At 47.7% G+C, this 15897-nt stretch overlaps 1 protein-coding gene across 3 annotated transcripts; it reads right to left on the bottom strand.

The window, feature by feature from the left end:
* Positions 1 to 689: 689 nt before the first annotated feature.
* si:ch211-267e7.3 (ADAMTS-like protein 2) lies at positions 690 to 15685 on the bottom strand. 3 transcript variants are annotated; one of them, XM_020467231.2, is made up of 18 exons: positions 15312 to 15670; positions 12561 to 12742; positions 10363 to 10438; positions 9575 to 9677; positions 8705 to 8850; positions 8275 to 8398; positions 8028 to 8108; positions 7580 to 7755; positions 6986 to 7451; positions 6355 to 6712; positions 5969 to 6075; positions 5518 to 5644; positions 4977 to 5190; positions 3675 to 3830; positions 3107 to 3277; positions 2493 to 2669; positions 2073 to 2217; positions 690 to 1989 (listed from the first exon to the last, which is right to left on the bottom strand). In XM_020467231.2, the coding sequence occupies exons 1-18, from the start codon at positions 15408 to 15410 to the stop codon at positions 1868 to 1870; spliced, it is 3030 nt and encodes a 1009-aa protein (XP_020322820.1). In that variant the 5' UTR covers positions 15411 to 15670; the 3' UTR covers positions 690 to 1867. The 3 variants fall into 3 exon arrangements, with proteins under 3 accessions (XP_020322820.1, XP_031666672.1, XP_031666674.1); XM_031810812.1 differs by having other exon boundaries at positions 5969 to 6072; XM_031810814.1 differs by lacking the exons at positions 690 to 1989; positions 2073 to 2217; positions 2493 to 2669 and having other exon boundaries at positions 3128 to 3270; positions 15312 to 15685.
* Between the last annotated feature and the right edge of the window lie 212 nt (positions 15686 to 15897).

Raw genomic sequence — 15897 nt, 5'->3', positions numbered from 1 at the left:
ACAAGTTAAATACAGACTAATTGAACAGAAAAAGAACAGACAGAAACCCCCAGTCATACAGCGGGTGCTGTATCCAAGTGCTATACCGAAATTGTTGAGTGAGTTTCAATGACGACGCTCTTTTACGAGCGAGAGGAGAGACTTTAGCCATCCGAGTATTACCTCTTACCAAGTCAAATGATGAAATTCAGGTGGCCGCATAAAGAAAAAGGAAGTGAAGGGGTTAACTTCACACTGAATGGACAAAAACAGGCCATTGCTAAACTCTTGCCCCCCACTTGCTAACAACGTCAAAATGGGGTTGAAATGCGCTCAGATTACGCATGACATCATGAAACACTAATCCCGTCTATTTGCCAAAGCGAGTGGTCACCCTTGTTTTATTTTTTTTATGTTTCCCGTCATCTCCAACTCAACCGTCAAGGAAAAAAAGGACAGGGTTGTCTAAATTGTAAAGCCTTAACATTTCAGTCTGTGCTTGAAAGCCTGAACGATGCAATCATCTGAAGCCATTATTTCATGAACGTCTTTCCAGATACCGTAGTTCTTCTGTGGCCACCAACGTTTATTGTATTACCTCTAACCATTATGTTCTCTTACTATGCTCTATCAGTGTTGTGGAAAAGTCCAAGGGAATGTACTATAGTAGCCTGGTAAAGCGGTGTAAACTCAAAAAACAAACAACCGTGGAACTTCCAAAACAGCTTGGCTTTTATTTTCGATCTTCCTAAAACAGCTGGAGACATACAGTACACATTTAGAACAATTACAGCAGAAGAGGTGGAGAGACCGTGCACTGAGTGGTCGAGCCACGGTTGGACGGTCGGACCGGTTGGTCTCTCCTGACCGTGGAGCTGTGGATCCAGCTCGATATACAGTCACGTAACAGGAGCTGCCTTTGGGGGGGTTGTAGTGTTACTGAGCGGTTTGTGCCCGACGCCCAGGGTATTATAGCACCTTTGGTGGGAGTTGGTCTGGCTCCCAGGGTTTTGGGCTTGGGGCAAAAGGGGGTAGAGAGGTGGAGGGGGTGGAAGGTCTTGGGTTAGGGGAGAAGATAGGCATGAGGTTCTGGAGGTGGTTAGGGAGGAAGGAGAGATTGGGGGACAATTCTAGCCTGGTCTCATCTGTATGTGCTTTAGGGAACCCCTCTCTTCAACGTTCGTTTCTTATCATTCCAAACGTGTACAGGTAACTGCCAAAATAACGGAAACACTTGAGTAAATGAGGGTTCTGGCGGCTCCGTTGTGGTGTGGGGTACATTTTCCTGGCATGGTTTATGTCCACTCAACCCCTTAGAGGGCAAGGTAAACGCCAACCTATGGTGATAACCTTCAACCTATGGTGAATAATTTCTATCCACAGGGCACAAGTGGTCGCTGGATGGTTTGATGAGCATGAAAACGATGTAAAACATACGCCATGGCCGTCTCAGTCACCAGATCTCAACCCATTTGAACACTTATGGGAGATTCTGGAGCGACGCCTGAGACAGCGTTTTCCACCACCATCAACAAAACACCAAATGATGGAATTTCTCATGGAAGAATGGTGTCACATCCCTCTAATAGAGTTCCAGACACTTGTAGAATCTATGCTAAGGTGCATTGAAGCTGTTCTGGCAGCTCGTGGTGGCACAACGCCCTATTAAGACACTTTATGTTGGCGTTTCCATTATTTTGGCAGTTACCCGTAGCTTTGGCATGAAAACAAGTCCGAGTTGACTACAGGCCATATAACTTCTGGAACCAGGCTATAGGACAAGTCTACAATCTAAAGGAAAAGAGTCCAGGGCACAGTGCAAGGTGTCCTGTATGGGGACTGTCTTCACATTCTGTGGGGGGCCATTGTGAGTGCGGGCCCCTGGCCCTTACGGGGCCTTGCCCTTACAGGACTGGCAGCAGGCCTTCCTGTAGTACCAGTGTGTACACAGCTTCACCTTCAGCACCAGGGCACAGTTGGCAGTAGCCTTGTCCTGACATACCTCTTCAACTGGGGGGAGAAGAGGGGGGACAATATTACAGTGGCCATTTTGACAGACAGACAGTTAGGCAGACAGACAGCGTTCTTCCTACCTGGGGCCTCTGTGGGACAGGCCTGCACCTCACACGTCTGCCCTGCCTCAGGTTTGAGGGCAGAATCACAGCTGTGGCCTAGGTCCTCCCCCTGGTAGCACTTCACCTCCCGAACGTGCACCCCGCTGCCACATGTCTTACTGCACTGTGATGGGAGGAGAAGAAAGGCAATGACATTACTCACACACAGGAACAAAAAACTGTGTTGTGCTGGAGAAGGGAGAGAGTGAGAGAATCACACAAACCCTGCAGTGATTCTTTCACATCTACTACTAAACTATACTGATAGAATTGTCTAAATAACAGTGGAATGAGCTAGAGGAGACTGCCCTAGACAGAGTGCAATAGAGAGGAGTCATTGATGGTCCTAAAGTAAGTGAGTAACAGTGACAGTGGTTGGATTGCTCTAATGACATGTACCTGAGACCAGGAAGTGGTGAACCACTTGGAGCAGGGCCTCTCGAAGCAGGCGGAGCTCTCCTCGGGTTTGAGGGCGGAGTCACACGTCTGCCCGTGGAACTCCTTGAACACGCCGTCCTCCAGGCCGGAACACACCACCTGCCGCGTTTTCACCCCCCGCCCACAGGTGGTGTTACACTGGTGGTACAGAGGGAGAGAGGAGAGGATAGTTGTCACAGCCACAGCTTCTCTGTCATCTTTACATGTAGTTCCTTTGTGGATCACGCATTTCAGACAGTGGTACATGCAGGTAAGAAAGGAAGACTGTTACGCCCAAAACCAGTCAACCGTAGTCCCGCATGCATGTTTTTCACATCTTTTTTTTTTTATTAAGTTTTGTCCTTGCTTGTAAGGCCTGGACTTGTTTGTTGCGTTATTCCCATGACAATGTTTGTTTAGCGCGGCTACGACAATGTTTGTCAAGCGTATTGAATGAAACGGAATGGAAATAGAAGCGGCTGAAGCTGAACTCGCGGTGAACTCTCAAATGAAAGATCTGACTTGCACTGGGAGGCTGTTGTGACCGCCCTGCTAGGCAAGTCTTCCTTCCCCATAAAGCTACAGCACACACTCGCCTGTTCCCACTCCTGCTCTACCCAGTGCGCGGGGCAGTTCTTGTCCCCACAGGGGTACACGGCCAGGGGCTTGAGGTCCAGGTCGCACTGGCCGTCAGAGATCACGTTGCCGTTGCTGTTCTTGCACGCCACGTAGCGCGTCATCCTGCCCTCGCCACAGGCCCCTGAACACTTAGAGAGTACACAGACAGCCAGGGGGGGGGGGGGAGTGTGAGGGAGGGAGGGACAGTAAGGAAGAGTAAGAAGACGTATGAGAGAGACAATACGTGATGACAGGGAAATAGAGGGAGGGATACAAAGGGACAAGGAGGGAGAGCGTATTCAAGATCAAGAGGAGCTGTGTTGATTTCCTATCAATGATATATCATCAAAGTACAATATCAAGATTCTTTATCGGCCCATATCGTTGCTGCCAAGGCGCAAGAACATGACGATCTGAGAGTAGTTGATGAACCTGTACAGGTAAAGGAGTTTCTTCCTGACCACGTGAATACCCCTGGGGGGAAACCCCTGGGTGTTAGCTGTGCCTAGGCTAAGACCTTCGTGCAGCTGAGGGTGGTTAACTCACAGGGCCCCAGTCCGAAACGGTCCACCTGCGGTCACAGGGCGGTCCCTCGCACTCCTTCTCACTGAGTGGCCGCGAGGATTCGTTACACAGGCGCGTCTCCATGGAGCAGCGCACCTCCCGACTCCTCAAACCACGTCCCCCACAACGAGCGGAACACTGGAAAAGAAGAAACGACCACACCGCCCTCCATCAATGCGCAAGTCGGTTAAAAACAAATTCTTACTTACAATGACGGCCTAGGAACAGTGGGTTAACTGGCCTAGGAACAGTGGGTTAACTGGCCTAGGAACAGTGGGTTAACTGGCCTAGGAACAGTGGGTTAACTGGCCTAGGAACAGTGGGTTAACTGGCCTAGGAACAGTGGGTTAACTGGCCTAGGAACAGTGGGTTAACTGCCTTGTTCAGGGGCAGAACAACAGATTTTTACCTCGTCAGCTCGGGGATTCGATCTTGCAACCTTTCGGTTACTGGCCCAACGCTCTAACCGCTAGGCTAACTGCCGCCCCTCTAACCACTAGGCTACCTGGAGCCCCTCTAACCACTAGGCTAACTGCCGCCCCTCTAACCACTAGGCTACCTGCCGCCCCTCTAACCACTAGGCTACCTGCCGCCCCTCTAACCACTAGACTACCCTGCCGCCCCTCTAACCACTAGGCTACCTGCCGCCCCTCTAACCACTAGGCTACCTGCCGCCCCTCTAACCACTAGACTACCCTGCCGCCCCTCTAACCACTAGGCTACCTGCCGCCCCTCTAACCACTAGGCTACCTGCCACCCCTCTAACCACTAGGCTACCTGCCGCCCCTCTAACCACTAGGCTACCTGCCGCCCCTCTAACCACTAGGCTACCTGCTGCCCCTCTAACCACTAGGTTACCTGCCGCCCCTCTAACCACTACACTACCTGCCGCCCCTCTAACCACTAGGCTACCTGCCGCCCCTCTAACCACTACACTACCTGCCGCCCCTCTAACCACTAGGCTACCTGCCGCCCCTCTAACCACTAGGCTACCTGCCGCCCCTCTAACCACTAGGCTACCTGCCGCCCCTCTAACCACTAGGCTACCTGCCGCCCCTCTAACCACTAGGCTACCCTGCCGCCCCTCTAACCACTACACTACCTGCCGCCCCTCTAACCACTACACTACCTGCCGCCCGTGATCCAGCGATGAAGTATGATAGCTAACATTATACAACTTCATATAGTTCCTACTGTTACCCAGAACACATATTTGAAGATCTATTTCTATCTTAATGATTCCTTGTCGGATACACAATAAAAAAATATAAAACACACACACACCTCAGACCAGTCAGAGACTTCCCACTGTGGGCCACAGCCTTTGCTCTTGCAGGCCTTGCGTGCCATTGGTTTCTGCAGCTCTGCAGCCACACACAGCTCGTCATACACGGAGCTGTCGAAGCCTGGCGCCATCATCTTCCAGCAGCGCACCGTACGGAACTGGTAACCCTCGCCGCACGTCCTCGAACACTCACTCCACCGACTGGTCTCCCACCTAGGGGGAAAACCCAGTCAGCCCATGTACAAACGGTTAGTATAAGGCTTTAGCTCCGCCGGCTAACGCAATCTTATGGCATGCAGGGCAACCAGGTTCGAACTCCAGTCGGTCGCAATTGTACTGGAGAAAAGTTTCTTATTTGTGTGAAGGGAATGGCAGACTGAATGCCAACAGGCACATTGATTCAAAGGAGCTGCAAAACCCAGTCATTATTCTGAAACCATCAGGTCCTAGCCAACGGAAAACAATGCAGAATGCTATTTACTGGTCCACGAGGACCCCAACCTGATGTGGCAGTGGAACTGATCATATGGGATATCTAACCTTGGTGGACACTCCTTCCCGGTGCAGAACTCGTGTGTGGGTTCAGGTCTGGTCACAGCGTCACAGTAAGTCTCGTCCACCTCAGAGCCGTCATACCGGACACACAGGGCGTAGGACGTACTGATACCTGGGCAAGGAAACGTAGACTACCATGACCAATATAATACCGAAACTCACACCGCTGTTGAACAGTCAGGGTTAAACAAAACATCCCAGTGAACATGTATCCTTTACGTTAAGTTGGTTAATGAGACTAAAGTATATTTAGTGAGAGGTATGATCAACGTGGAGAGAAGAGACACTAAGTGATTTGCCAGTACCTCTGCGTGTCTATGTTTGTGTAACGTGTGTGAGAATATGTGTATACAGTGTGTGTACAATGTGGGGGGTGTATGTGTGTGTGTGTGTGTGTCTGTGTACACTGTGTGTGTGGTGTGGCTGGTAGCTGCACCTGTGGTACATGTTGAACTGCAGGGTGCATACGCAGATACCTTCCATCTGTACATGTCAGCAAGGCTGATGTCACGGTCAAGCAATCCCACCTCAAACTCATTGCTGCTGGAACGCATTGGGAGAGAGGGAGGAAGAAGGACAAAACCCGGAGAACGGGAGGAAGAGATCGAGGGAGAGGGAGAAAGGTGATTGAATGTCTGAATTGAACCAAATTGAACCTAGCAATGTATCTACTTAATATTAAGGTAGGTACCATCTGGGGGAAAGCATGTCATGGTTATTCAATATGACAAAGGCAAAGGGCCAACAAATAACATCAAACTAAAGTGCATATAATGTGGCAGACCCTCCTCACCCCCCCACCCCTCCACTAAGGCAGCTCACCTCTCTGTGTCAGGGGCCTGTACCGGCTCTACCTGGTGGAGGTTGACGAGGTTGGAACTCTCTGTCCCGTTGGGCTCTGGTTCGAAAAGGAGTCCATAGGGGGCGTTGTCCTCAGCTGTGGCCTCGTGGAGTTTGAGGCTGCCTGGGTAGATCTCCAGCTGGGCCAGGCTGTTGTCCAGGGAGGAGCTGGTGTTGAGTTCCAGGAGAGGGCAGAGGTTGGAGCCATCCTGGCAGGGTTGTCTGAGGCCTCCTGGCTCAGAGACCAGGTCCAGGAACAGGCCCCTGTGGAGGGGCTTGGATGGTCGGTGGGTGCCGTTGGGACCAGGAGAGTCACCATCGATCAAGTTTGAGTCTGTCCCTTGTAAAATATTGTAAAATACATAGAAATGATTTCAAATCTCATTAAAAAATCTACAGAACATTCCCATCACAAAAGGGCATCAAAACGGTTTGCTGATATCCCGCAATAATATACTTCGAAGAAACTTCCCAACTAAAAGTGACAGACTACCGGCCAATGTCCTTGTTCGTTACAGATACGACAATGCATGTACATTTGAAGGTCAAAACTCTCTGTAAAATAGTCAAGTGGATACACAGCCCAGATATCAACTTCATACTCAAGACTCACTGTAGTTAGCAGGTGCAGGGTGTCCCTGGTCTCCTAGCTTATTCTCCAGGTTGTTGTGGTGGATCTCACTGGCTGGTCTGAACACCAGCATGGCTGGTGGTTGACTGAGGTTGAGAGGAGCCTGTAGTTCCCACACAAGACCTTCATGGTCATGATCCAGGTCATGGTCGACCTCTGGGGAGTTGTCCGGGACCCGAACACCACTGTGGTTTCCCAGCTTCCCATAGTCCTCGCTGGCCTCAATCTCATTGCCATTGAAGGAGAGTTCAGTGGCAGTGGCGTTGGCCATTGTTTCTTGGGCCACCGGGGGCCATGGTTCTGGGTCCGCTGGTTCGACAACGGACAGTGCTCGTATCTGGACCTCCTCTGGAGGCGAGGCTACTGGGGTTGTTGTGCGGGCTTCTGGGGTGCGAGGTACGGTGTACTCGTATGTGATGTGGGGCATCTTTCCGTTCAGGTTGTAGTACTTGTATAAAAAGGGTAAGAGGCCTTTCAATCACACTACAACAAAGCCAACATGTCAATTGTCTATTTGAGGAATCACTGGAAAACGTGCCCTAGTTACCTACAGACAGTACATACCTAAATACCTACCATGACGTTTAGCCCCTGGTCAGTGGGTCCTTGGGCGATGATGTACTCAAATCCATCTGATAAGAGGTTAGCGGGTCTCCTGTACTTGAAGACTGTGCCAGCAACACGGAAGTTACGGGGATTGTCGATAATTGTGTTCCCATTGAAAAAGAAGTGTCCTGCTTCATCGGATAGGGCTGGAGGAAAGCAATATGATCTTATGGACAACAGCTGTAACAACTTTCTCGCTAAATTAATTTTGTTTTAGATTTATTCCACGAACCCAGACACAAGTTTTGATTGGATAGGGCCTATGGTAAATCGCACGGAAATCAACAACAGCTCATATTTCTTAATTCTAGTAACTATGAAGGTTGTTCTGCTCCAAAACATGTTCCGCTTGTTAAGTTTCACAATTTCTAGTTACTGTATCCCAATAAAATTCAATACAACCTGATCTGAATCTTACCCAGTATATTTTCGGTTTTCCGTCTCTCAATGATCTGGATGTCGGTGGCACCAACAGGAATGTTGGTGATAAACACATAACCTGATTCAAAGGGGGAAAAAAACAAGATCACCCACTTTAGTTGTGCCTTTATTTCCAGGCACACAGTGACATGAAGGTTAGGGCTCTTTGATTTTATAGATGTTTAGAAGGGAACTTAAAAAGGTAGGATATGCTGTATAACCTCTTGGTACTACTTAAGATATACCTAACTGTGTGCTCCCTTTCCGGTGAGATCCAGACACTCTGTAGCAGGAGCTGCCATTCCCGCCACACACACCGCACGTATCTACCGTTTTACTGGAGTAAAGCTTCCCGTCACAACCCACCGTCTGTAGTACAGGGCAGCCAGGGGAGAGAAGAGAAGAGAAGAACTCCTCATGAGTTTGGGATCCTTTTCCTAACCCTGTGACCTGACCAAGAAAAACTAGGTATATTGTTTGGCAGATGCTTTGAACCAAACGAGACTCAAGTGTCTAATCAGGTTTAAAAGAATCTCCTGGCAACAACTCATTACAGACCTAGGTCCAAAGGGCATTGATTGACATTGCTTGGCAGATGCTTTGAACCAAAAGAGACTCAAGCGGTTGATCAAGGGAAAAAAGTGTATGGTCCTAATAGCGATCCCTGTGGCGCACCTGACACTGGCCCTCGATGCAGACGCCCTGGTAGATGCCGTCCCGGCAGTAGGTTCCGTCGTGGGCCGGGACCAGCAGCTGCCTCTCCCCTGTGGTGCTGGTGCACTGTAGGTCACACGGCTTGTTGGAGATACTGATGTAGTCATCTGGGACAGGAAGTGACCGAGAACAACTTAAAGAAATGTTCAGATACTCTTAAGTTCGTTATGGCTGTTTTGACGCTAGCTACAAAAGCCAGTCCCCGAGGTTATCGTCTAGAACGGAGATTTGATTAGAAAGGGATTGAGAAATTCACTCAAATGCGATTAGATATGAATGAGAATGTTTTTAATTTGTCATGTCTATATGTCATTTACCTAGAAACCGAGACATAATAGTCTGAGTTTAAAGATGACATAAGCCTTGGACTGGGGCCTAAAAGCATGATGCAAGACGTTCTATGGAAAGGTACTCGTTCCCTGATTCTGGCAGGCAACAGCCAAGCGAGGCAGACAAAAGAATGAAAGACAAAGAGACAAATGAAGGAGTAATCATGAGAGAGAGAGAGAAAAAAATGAACATCAAATGAATGCAACTAGGCAAAAGCTTGAGAGAGCGAGAGGGGGAGAAATAGAAGGAGAGCGAGAGGGGGAGAAATAGAAGGTGCATCCCAGTAACAGCTTCTATCTCCTGAAGTATGCACATGTTCATTACTTCCCACAAAGGCATGGGCTAGTGGGAGTCTTCACCATATTTCTGATACCAGTCATTTCCTTTTCGAATCAGTGAAGGTGAACAACCGCACACTTCTATAGGAAGGAGAGATAATTGGGACTGAGCCAAATAGCATTTTAGAGAACGAAAACCACCTATGACTAATTCATTGCTTACCTGGATAGAGGGGTACCCACTCGTAGTGTCTCCTGCCGAAGGCTTTGGCGTTGAACTGGGAGCACTGCTGCTGCTTGAAACTAACACTGGTACTGACACAGGGCTGGGGAGAAAGACGAGAACAGCAGGATGAGACAAGAGTAAACCAAGTCTCAGAAACAAATGGAAGTAGAGTAGGCAAGGGATGTTTTTTGGACCGTGACACTGAAACATCTTCAGTCTAATGGGTCATATTCCCCATTAACAGGGCAGTCCGCAGTTGAAAACAATTACAATGGGTCACCCTGCCTCTGTTTAGGTAAAAAGATGAGGGATGGGCCTGGAGAAATGTAAACAATCTTAAATGCATACAGTAGACTGAGCTATTGATGCAAGGACTGACCATCCAAGATATCAAAATGACAGTTTTCAGCATATTTGGAGGCTATAGAGAGTTTGTTTACATGTATAATGTTTCCAAACATTGGAGTAAAACAAGCATATATTGTGGGTTCCGATAGGTTACGAAAGTTAAACTTAGCTCATCTGGAAGTTATAAGCTACCTGTATATTCTTCAGGAATCTATTAGTATATATCCTTAATTTATACGTCCAAAAGGTTTGTAGCAACTGCAGATTGCCCCTTTCCAAAGGGTGCTGAATCAATGTAAACGTAATCCATTAGAAATTGGTTCGGGCAATGGTGCATAAGCTAATAGATGCCTAGCAAAAACTGTTGTTGAGACTCAGTTGATACTCCCAAAATGAGAGGAGAAAATTCAATTCATGGTTTTGGTGTAAAAGCATACCTGAAATGGACATAGCTGATACTGCTTCGGAGAGCCGACACAGAAGGAGCTGTTGATGTTCTGTGTGGCAGTGAGTCTGGAGAGAAAGCGTTTTAAACATACTTATCTGGCATGAGCAGACACAATGTGATATTACAATAAAGATACCTTAGTTTGAACCTTGTTATTAAGGGTCTTACAGTGCACTCCTTAAGATTTGTAAAGTGGAAGTGGCCTCAAAGGTTCACGATAAGCTCAGGTTATACATTAGGTACATGGAAGAAAAAAGGTGAGTGACTCTAGTATCTCCACTGTGGTAATCTCTTTAAGGAGTCAGCCCTTCATGTTTAGCCTACTTTTCTAACATGAGATAGACACATCTAGCTCTCACAGTCTGAGCCCCACCTAGACTCCAGATGTTGAACGTTCCCAGGTTTTTTCAGAGCTTTCCCCAACACTCCTTCCACTCCTCCCCTCCAGATGTGGGTCTCCTCTTCTCTCTCTCTCTCTCATTCTCTCTCTCTCTCTAACACACCCTTTCCATCTCCCCTCTTTCGTTCCCTTGTTCTCTTTCCCTCTCTCCCTGTCTCTCTCTTTGTCTTCATTCACCCCCCCCCTCTCTCTCTCTCTTTACTCACATCTCCCTCTTTCTCTCTCTCTCTCCCCACCCCCCTTCACCCTCCCCAAAACCCCACACCACACAGGGGGAGTGTTAATGGGCGCCAGGTGGAACAGCTCAAAGTCAAACCCTGGTGCTTATCTGGGGAGGAATCTCCCCCTAAATGGCCCAGCGCCTGACTAAAAGCCCTTTTATAAATATGGCTGTCACTCCGGCCAGACTGGCCCGTGTCATGTGGAACCGTTGACCGGCGGGATTGATGTTCATTCCACAGGACATTCCTCGGACCGCAAGAGGGTGCCCCGGAGGTTATTTGTCGGGGGGGGGGGGGGGTGGACGTCTCTTTTTCATGCTCTCGCTCCCTGTCTCTTTATTTCGTTCCCTCTCTCTTTCTCTCTCTCTTTCTCGACCTCCTATTCTTTCAAAGGAAAACTGGTGGGGTCAAAAACCTATACTTACATCTAAGCCATAAGGAAATATGACGTTTTGTATTTGTCTCCCTAGAAACTGTTAATCCACATAACTGTCAAGTTAATGAAAACCCCAATCCACCTTCCATTTAACAAGCCCAGTTCTCAAACAAATCCATCAGCATTATTCCTTGATCACTCCACAAACAAAACACATATACATGTTATATGTTATAGTGCGTGTTATGTCACACACACCAACAGCAGGGGCAGTCAGGCAGGGCTGAACATAGACACTTCAGACCGGAGGTCATTGAGCCCCCAATTACCAGCCGTTTAAATGAACTCTGGAGTCAAACCCGCTGATGAGGACTGACACCCCCCAGTATGAGAAGTGGGTTCAGTTCAGGGTCAAACTGTGTGTGTCTGTGTGTGTGTGTGTGTTTGTGTGTTAGCAGCACTGCAGCCTGTCAGTCCTGGTCAGACCACTGCTGGGAGACATTTCCGGAACACTTGGAAGTAAGTGTGTGTTGTAATGCCTACATTAGGCTGTCATAAGTGTAATGGTGTAAAGAGTGTCATAACAGTTTGTGACAGCAGGAAACAGGAAGCGTTTTATAAGTCTTGATTGGTTGACTCTGATGGTTGAACCTCAATTTCCAGGCTTCCTCAATGAGCCTTTAGAGTATGGTAGAATTGAATTGGAGTTCATTTTGGTAGCTGTCATCATAGCTAGCATGTTGTGGGAAATATTGTCACTCTTACAGAAATCTCATACAGTGTGTTATAACTCAAAACCAAATGTAAGTGTTGGGTCTAATTCTCCTCCAGGAGAGTATTCCACAAACAACATTAATGAGTTGGCACACTAACTTTTCTAAACTTTTTTTCAACCAATTTGAGTAGCCATAATGATTAGCAGCCTGACTCCTTGGTCCCACTGGCCTAGTTAATTCTAGCATTGGGTTGGCTCTCTACTGCCTAAAGACCATAGCAGGCAGTGGCAGCTTCAGAGAAGTGCTGGTTAGTTAGGTTCCCAAGTTTTGCCTTTCTTTTCTGACCAGGAAAAACTGGTTGTAGAGATAATGTACGGCCCCGCACACGCGATTGCTCCGGCACATACCTTTTTGTTAGGCAACGTTTCAACCCAAGAGTGGATCTTCGTCAGCTCAGTGATGGTGTATCTTTACCTCTGCTGCAGACAGTGTCGCTCCTGAGAGCGCACCCCTCCTCCACAGGTCCTGGAGCAGGTGGACCAGCTGCTCCACTCTCCCCACCACTGGGCCACCTCGTCGGGCTGCTGTCCCCGGATCTGGTACCTCTGGCTGTGCCGGCTCTGCCGCTGGACCTCCTCCCTCCCGTCACTACTGTCCTGGCAGAGAGAGTATTTTACATGTGTATTACACTGTATGTACAGTATGCACATGTGTGTGCGCGTGTGCGCGCGCGGGTGCTTGTTGCGTGTGTATGTCCATCTCGATGTGGTTTAGGTTGTCCAGAACCGTTTTGTCTCTTCTTCTCTCTCCCCATAAGGAAGGCATAAGGGACAGTTGTGTTGTTTCCTATATGTGTCGGGAAAAGCCCTGTAGCTCTAACAGTAGGGTTGCTGTGCAGACTGCAGTTGGCAGCAGCAGCTGGCCGGACTGTTCCATTAAACCCCGAGCGGGTACGGAAAACGAAAAGACCGAAAATCACTTTAGGTGGCCTTCGCACAAGATTCCCATTGTAAGTGTTCCGTCTGTGTGTAGGAGTAAGGGCAGCAAAGCAACGCAGTAACATGATTGACTTTGCTATGCTTCTCTCTGTTCCTGAAGTGTGTCCTCCCTGCATGAATAAGCACACACTGGGGAGTGTTTCCCTATACCATTCGGTGAACACATTGCGACCACTTATGGTGCTCTGGTACACTTTCCACCGGACAAACCTGTTAACACGTGTTTGGATACACTGACTGGAGCAGAGTCCAAAAAGGCTGCCGCTACCTCCTGGGGTCTGCATTAAAACCTATAGTTTTAGAGTTTATTCCAAGTGGTGAAAGATGCAGGGGTAATACAGTTTACTTCTGTGACTTAAAGGAAAGCAGAAACCTAACCAAAACCTGTAATCCATTTAGGAGGGAGCGAGAGGGGGGAGAAGAGAGGGGGGGGGGGGGGGGAGCGAGAGGGGTGAGGAGAGAGAGGGGGGGGGGGGGAGAGAGAGAGAAAGAGCCTAAAATTCAAAACAGAGCTGGTGGTTGGCTATGAATATCTGTTCTTTACAGAGGTAGAGACAGGCCAAGACTTTTAAGAGCATTACTGTGCTTTTGATGAGTTAGAGAGGTGGATGAGAGACTGGAGGAGGAGGAAGAGAAGGAAGGAGGGAGGGGGAATGGAGACAGAGGGAGGATTGAGGGCTGCTAAAAACGAGTGCTAGATGAAAGGGCCAGTGACTGTCTGTGAGTAACTGAAGCTGACTCCTGTTGTCTAGACTTCAGGTTAATCGTAGCCCTCTAAACCTGACCATTAGAGTGCATTAACAGCACACAGACACTGCCATGGCTGGCCACACTGTTCTAGGGCCTAGGATTTCTTCCCAATGATTAATGTTTCACACTCAATAGCTCTCAAGAGTAGAAACTCTGGTTATAGAACCTATATTCATCTGCACATTTTGAATGATTTGCAGACATTTTTTGTTTGTATTTTTAGTTTTATAATTTTGGGAAGACTTGTGTTTGCATATTTTGCTGGTCTATAGTCTATATTGACAGTCATATAGATTTCACAACACGCTCATTTTACATCACCACAAATTTGAATACAAGAACTGGTAATGGAAAAGGAAAAAAACATTATTTTTTTTGCTCAAATCACAAACATGAGCAAAAATCCGAAAAGACTGATAGTTCCGTAACTCAACTAGGGGGACTAGATGCTTGTCCAAACAAGAATGTGCAAGCCCCATATGTTTTTCTGAATGCCCTCTGGATATCTAGGAATCTAAATAGACTATTTACTTTTTAAAAACGTTTTAATGCTCCAGGCTCTCAAACAATGGACCTCCCGGGAAGTACAAATTAGTATACTTTTGGAGGCTGCGGCGAACGGCGTCCGGTGTGAGGGGAGGGGGGGATTGTGCATGGGACAGTTGTATTACAATGTTACTGGAGTTAAGCGGGTCAGCTGCTGCCGCGACCGGGCACCGGTCAGGTGGATGCCATGTGGATGATTCAAGAGCCTGAGTTGTTACGCATACATCAATAATGGACACGAACCCTTGGAAATAGAAAACCATATCGTTGAAAAAATGCTGTTTTCACGTATGTAGACGGTTTGAAGCGTGTCTGTAAAATGTTCCCGTAACTTTTTTTTCATAAACTGTATTATAACATAGTTCCCTGATGTCGGTTAGTGGTAAACGAGCCGGGGCTACTTTGTTAGCCCATGGGATCCTCTTGTAATATCCCATGTCTCCAGATGACCTCCCTTCAATTTGAACTGAAGTACAATCCAGTACCGTATCCTTCCTCGTCTTCCGTCCCTGCCTCATTAGATTTAGTCCAGTGGACCACGAAGCTCTCTAATAATGTGCAGCTACTTCAACAGCTTCGGGAAATGCAGGCAGGCAGAAATAAAGGCTCCAGCTGGGGCTTTGATCTCAAAGCATAAAGAGTCTAGAAAAGGAGTTCGGCATGAAACGGAGAGCGGAAAAGAAGGCGCAAAACCTAGACTTCACTAATAGCCCACAGTACCGAATGGATTGAAATTGTTGCAGGCAAGCATGGGTTAGAAGGCTATTCCAGAAAACAGCGTAATCTCTTTCCATTTGAATTGCTTTCACACAAATACCGGCATACACGAGCAGACATTTGCGTTGAGAACAAGGATGTTTGAAGCACACGGCTTTTATGGATAAGAATTTATTTTTTTAAACCATTTTTGAATGAAAAGTATGCGATTTACCTTAATGTTGCTGGTGGATGCTCTCCCAAAAGTTCCGAATAGGAAGACAGCGCTGTGAATAAGAATAATACCGAATCTTGCGCTCCAAAAACAGTACATGGTTCATTTAGGAACAAGGAGACCTCGCCCCCCCAACCTTAACCACAGCTTGAAAGGGAGGCTCGCACTAAGAGGTCTATTGGGAAGAAAATCCTTGATGCTTTCTTTAATGGCTTTACAACCTGCTGGCCCGAAGGGAAAAGGGGGTTGGTCAAGCCGGCTTTGATTGACGTTGTAGACTTGCAGAACCTTGTACCCTAAATCTGAAACCCACTTCTGGCTCTTTCAATAGTGACTACCTCCACCAGGGGTAGTGGGATAGTTCTCCTGTGTGTGTGTGTCTGTGTGTCTGTGCGTGCGTGAAAGAGCCAGAGAGAGAGAGAGTTTTGGGACCATAAACAAGAGAGAGTGTTTTGGCACCATAAACAAGAGAGAACATTTTCACATCGATTTGCCTATATTTATAGGGTGTAGAGAAACAACTATTGATAGTATAAAAAGGGGACAGACCTATGGTGTTATGATGTAACAGAATGGGGAGGTAGTA

This window comes from Oncorhynchus kisutch, linkage group LG30 (assembly GCF_002021735.2).
Source record: "Oncorhynchus kisutch isolate 150728-3 linkage group LG30, Okis_V2, whole genome shotgun sequence".
Classification (NCBI taxonomy): Eukaryota; Metazoa; Chordata; class Actinopteri; order Salmoniformes; family Salmonidae; genus Oncorhynchus; species Oncorhynchus kisutch.
Note: the sequence above shows the minus strand (reverse complement) of the source record. Positions and strands in the feature narration are given on the sequence as shown.

What these genes read in the sequence shown, in the direction of transcription:
- si:ch211-267e7.3 (XM_020467231.2), bottom strand. Translation starts at nt 15,410, where the DNA reads ATGTACTGTTTTTGGAGCGCAAGATTCGGTATTATTCTTATTCACAGC. An exon ending in ATCAGCTATGTCCATTTCAG is followed by an intron (nt 9,678 to 10,362) that starts GTATGCTTTTAC and finishes CTTTCTCCCCAG; the next exon opens with CCCTGTGTCAGTACCAGTGT. An exon ending in CCCTGCACCTGCTAACTACA is followed by an intron (nt 6,713 to 6,985) that starts GTGAGTCTTGAG and finishes ATATTTTACAAG; the next exon opens with GGACAGACTCAAACTTGATC.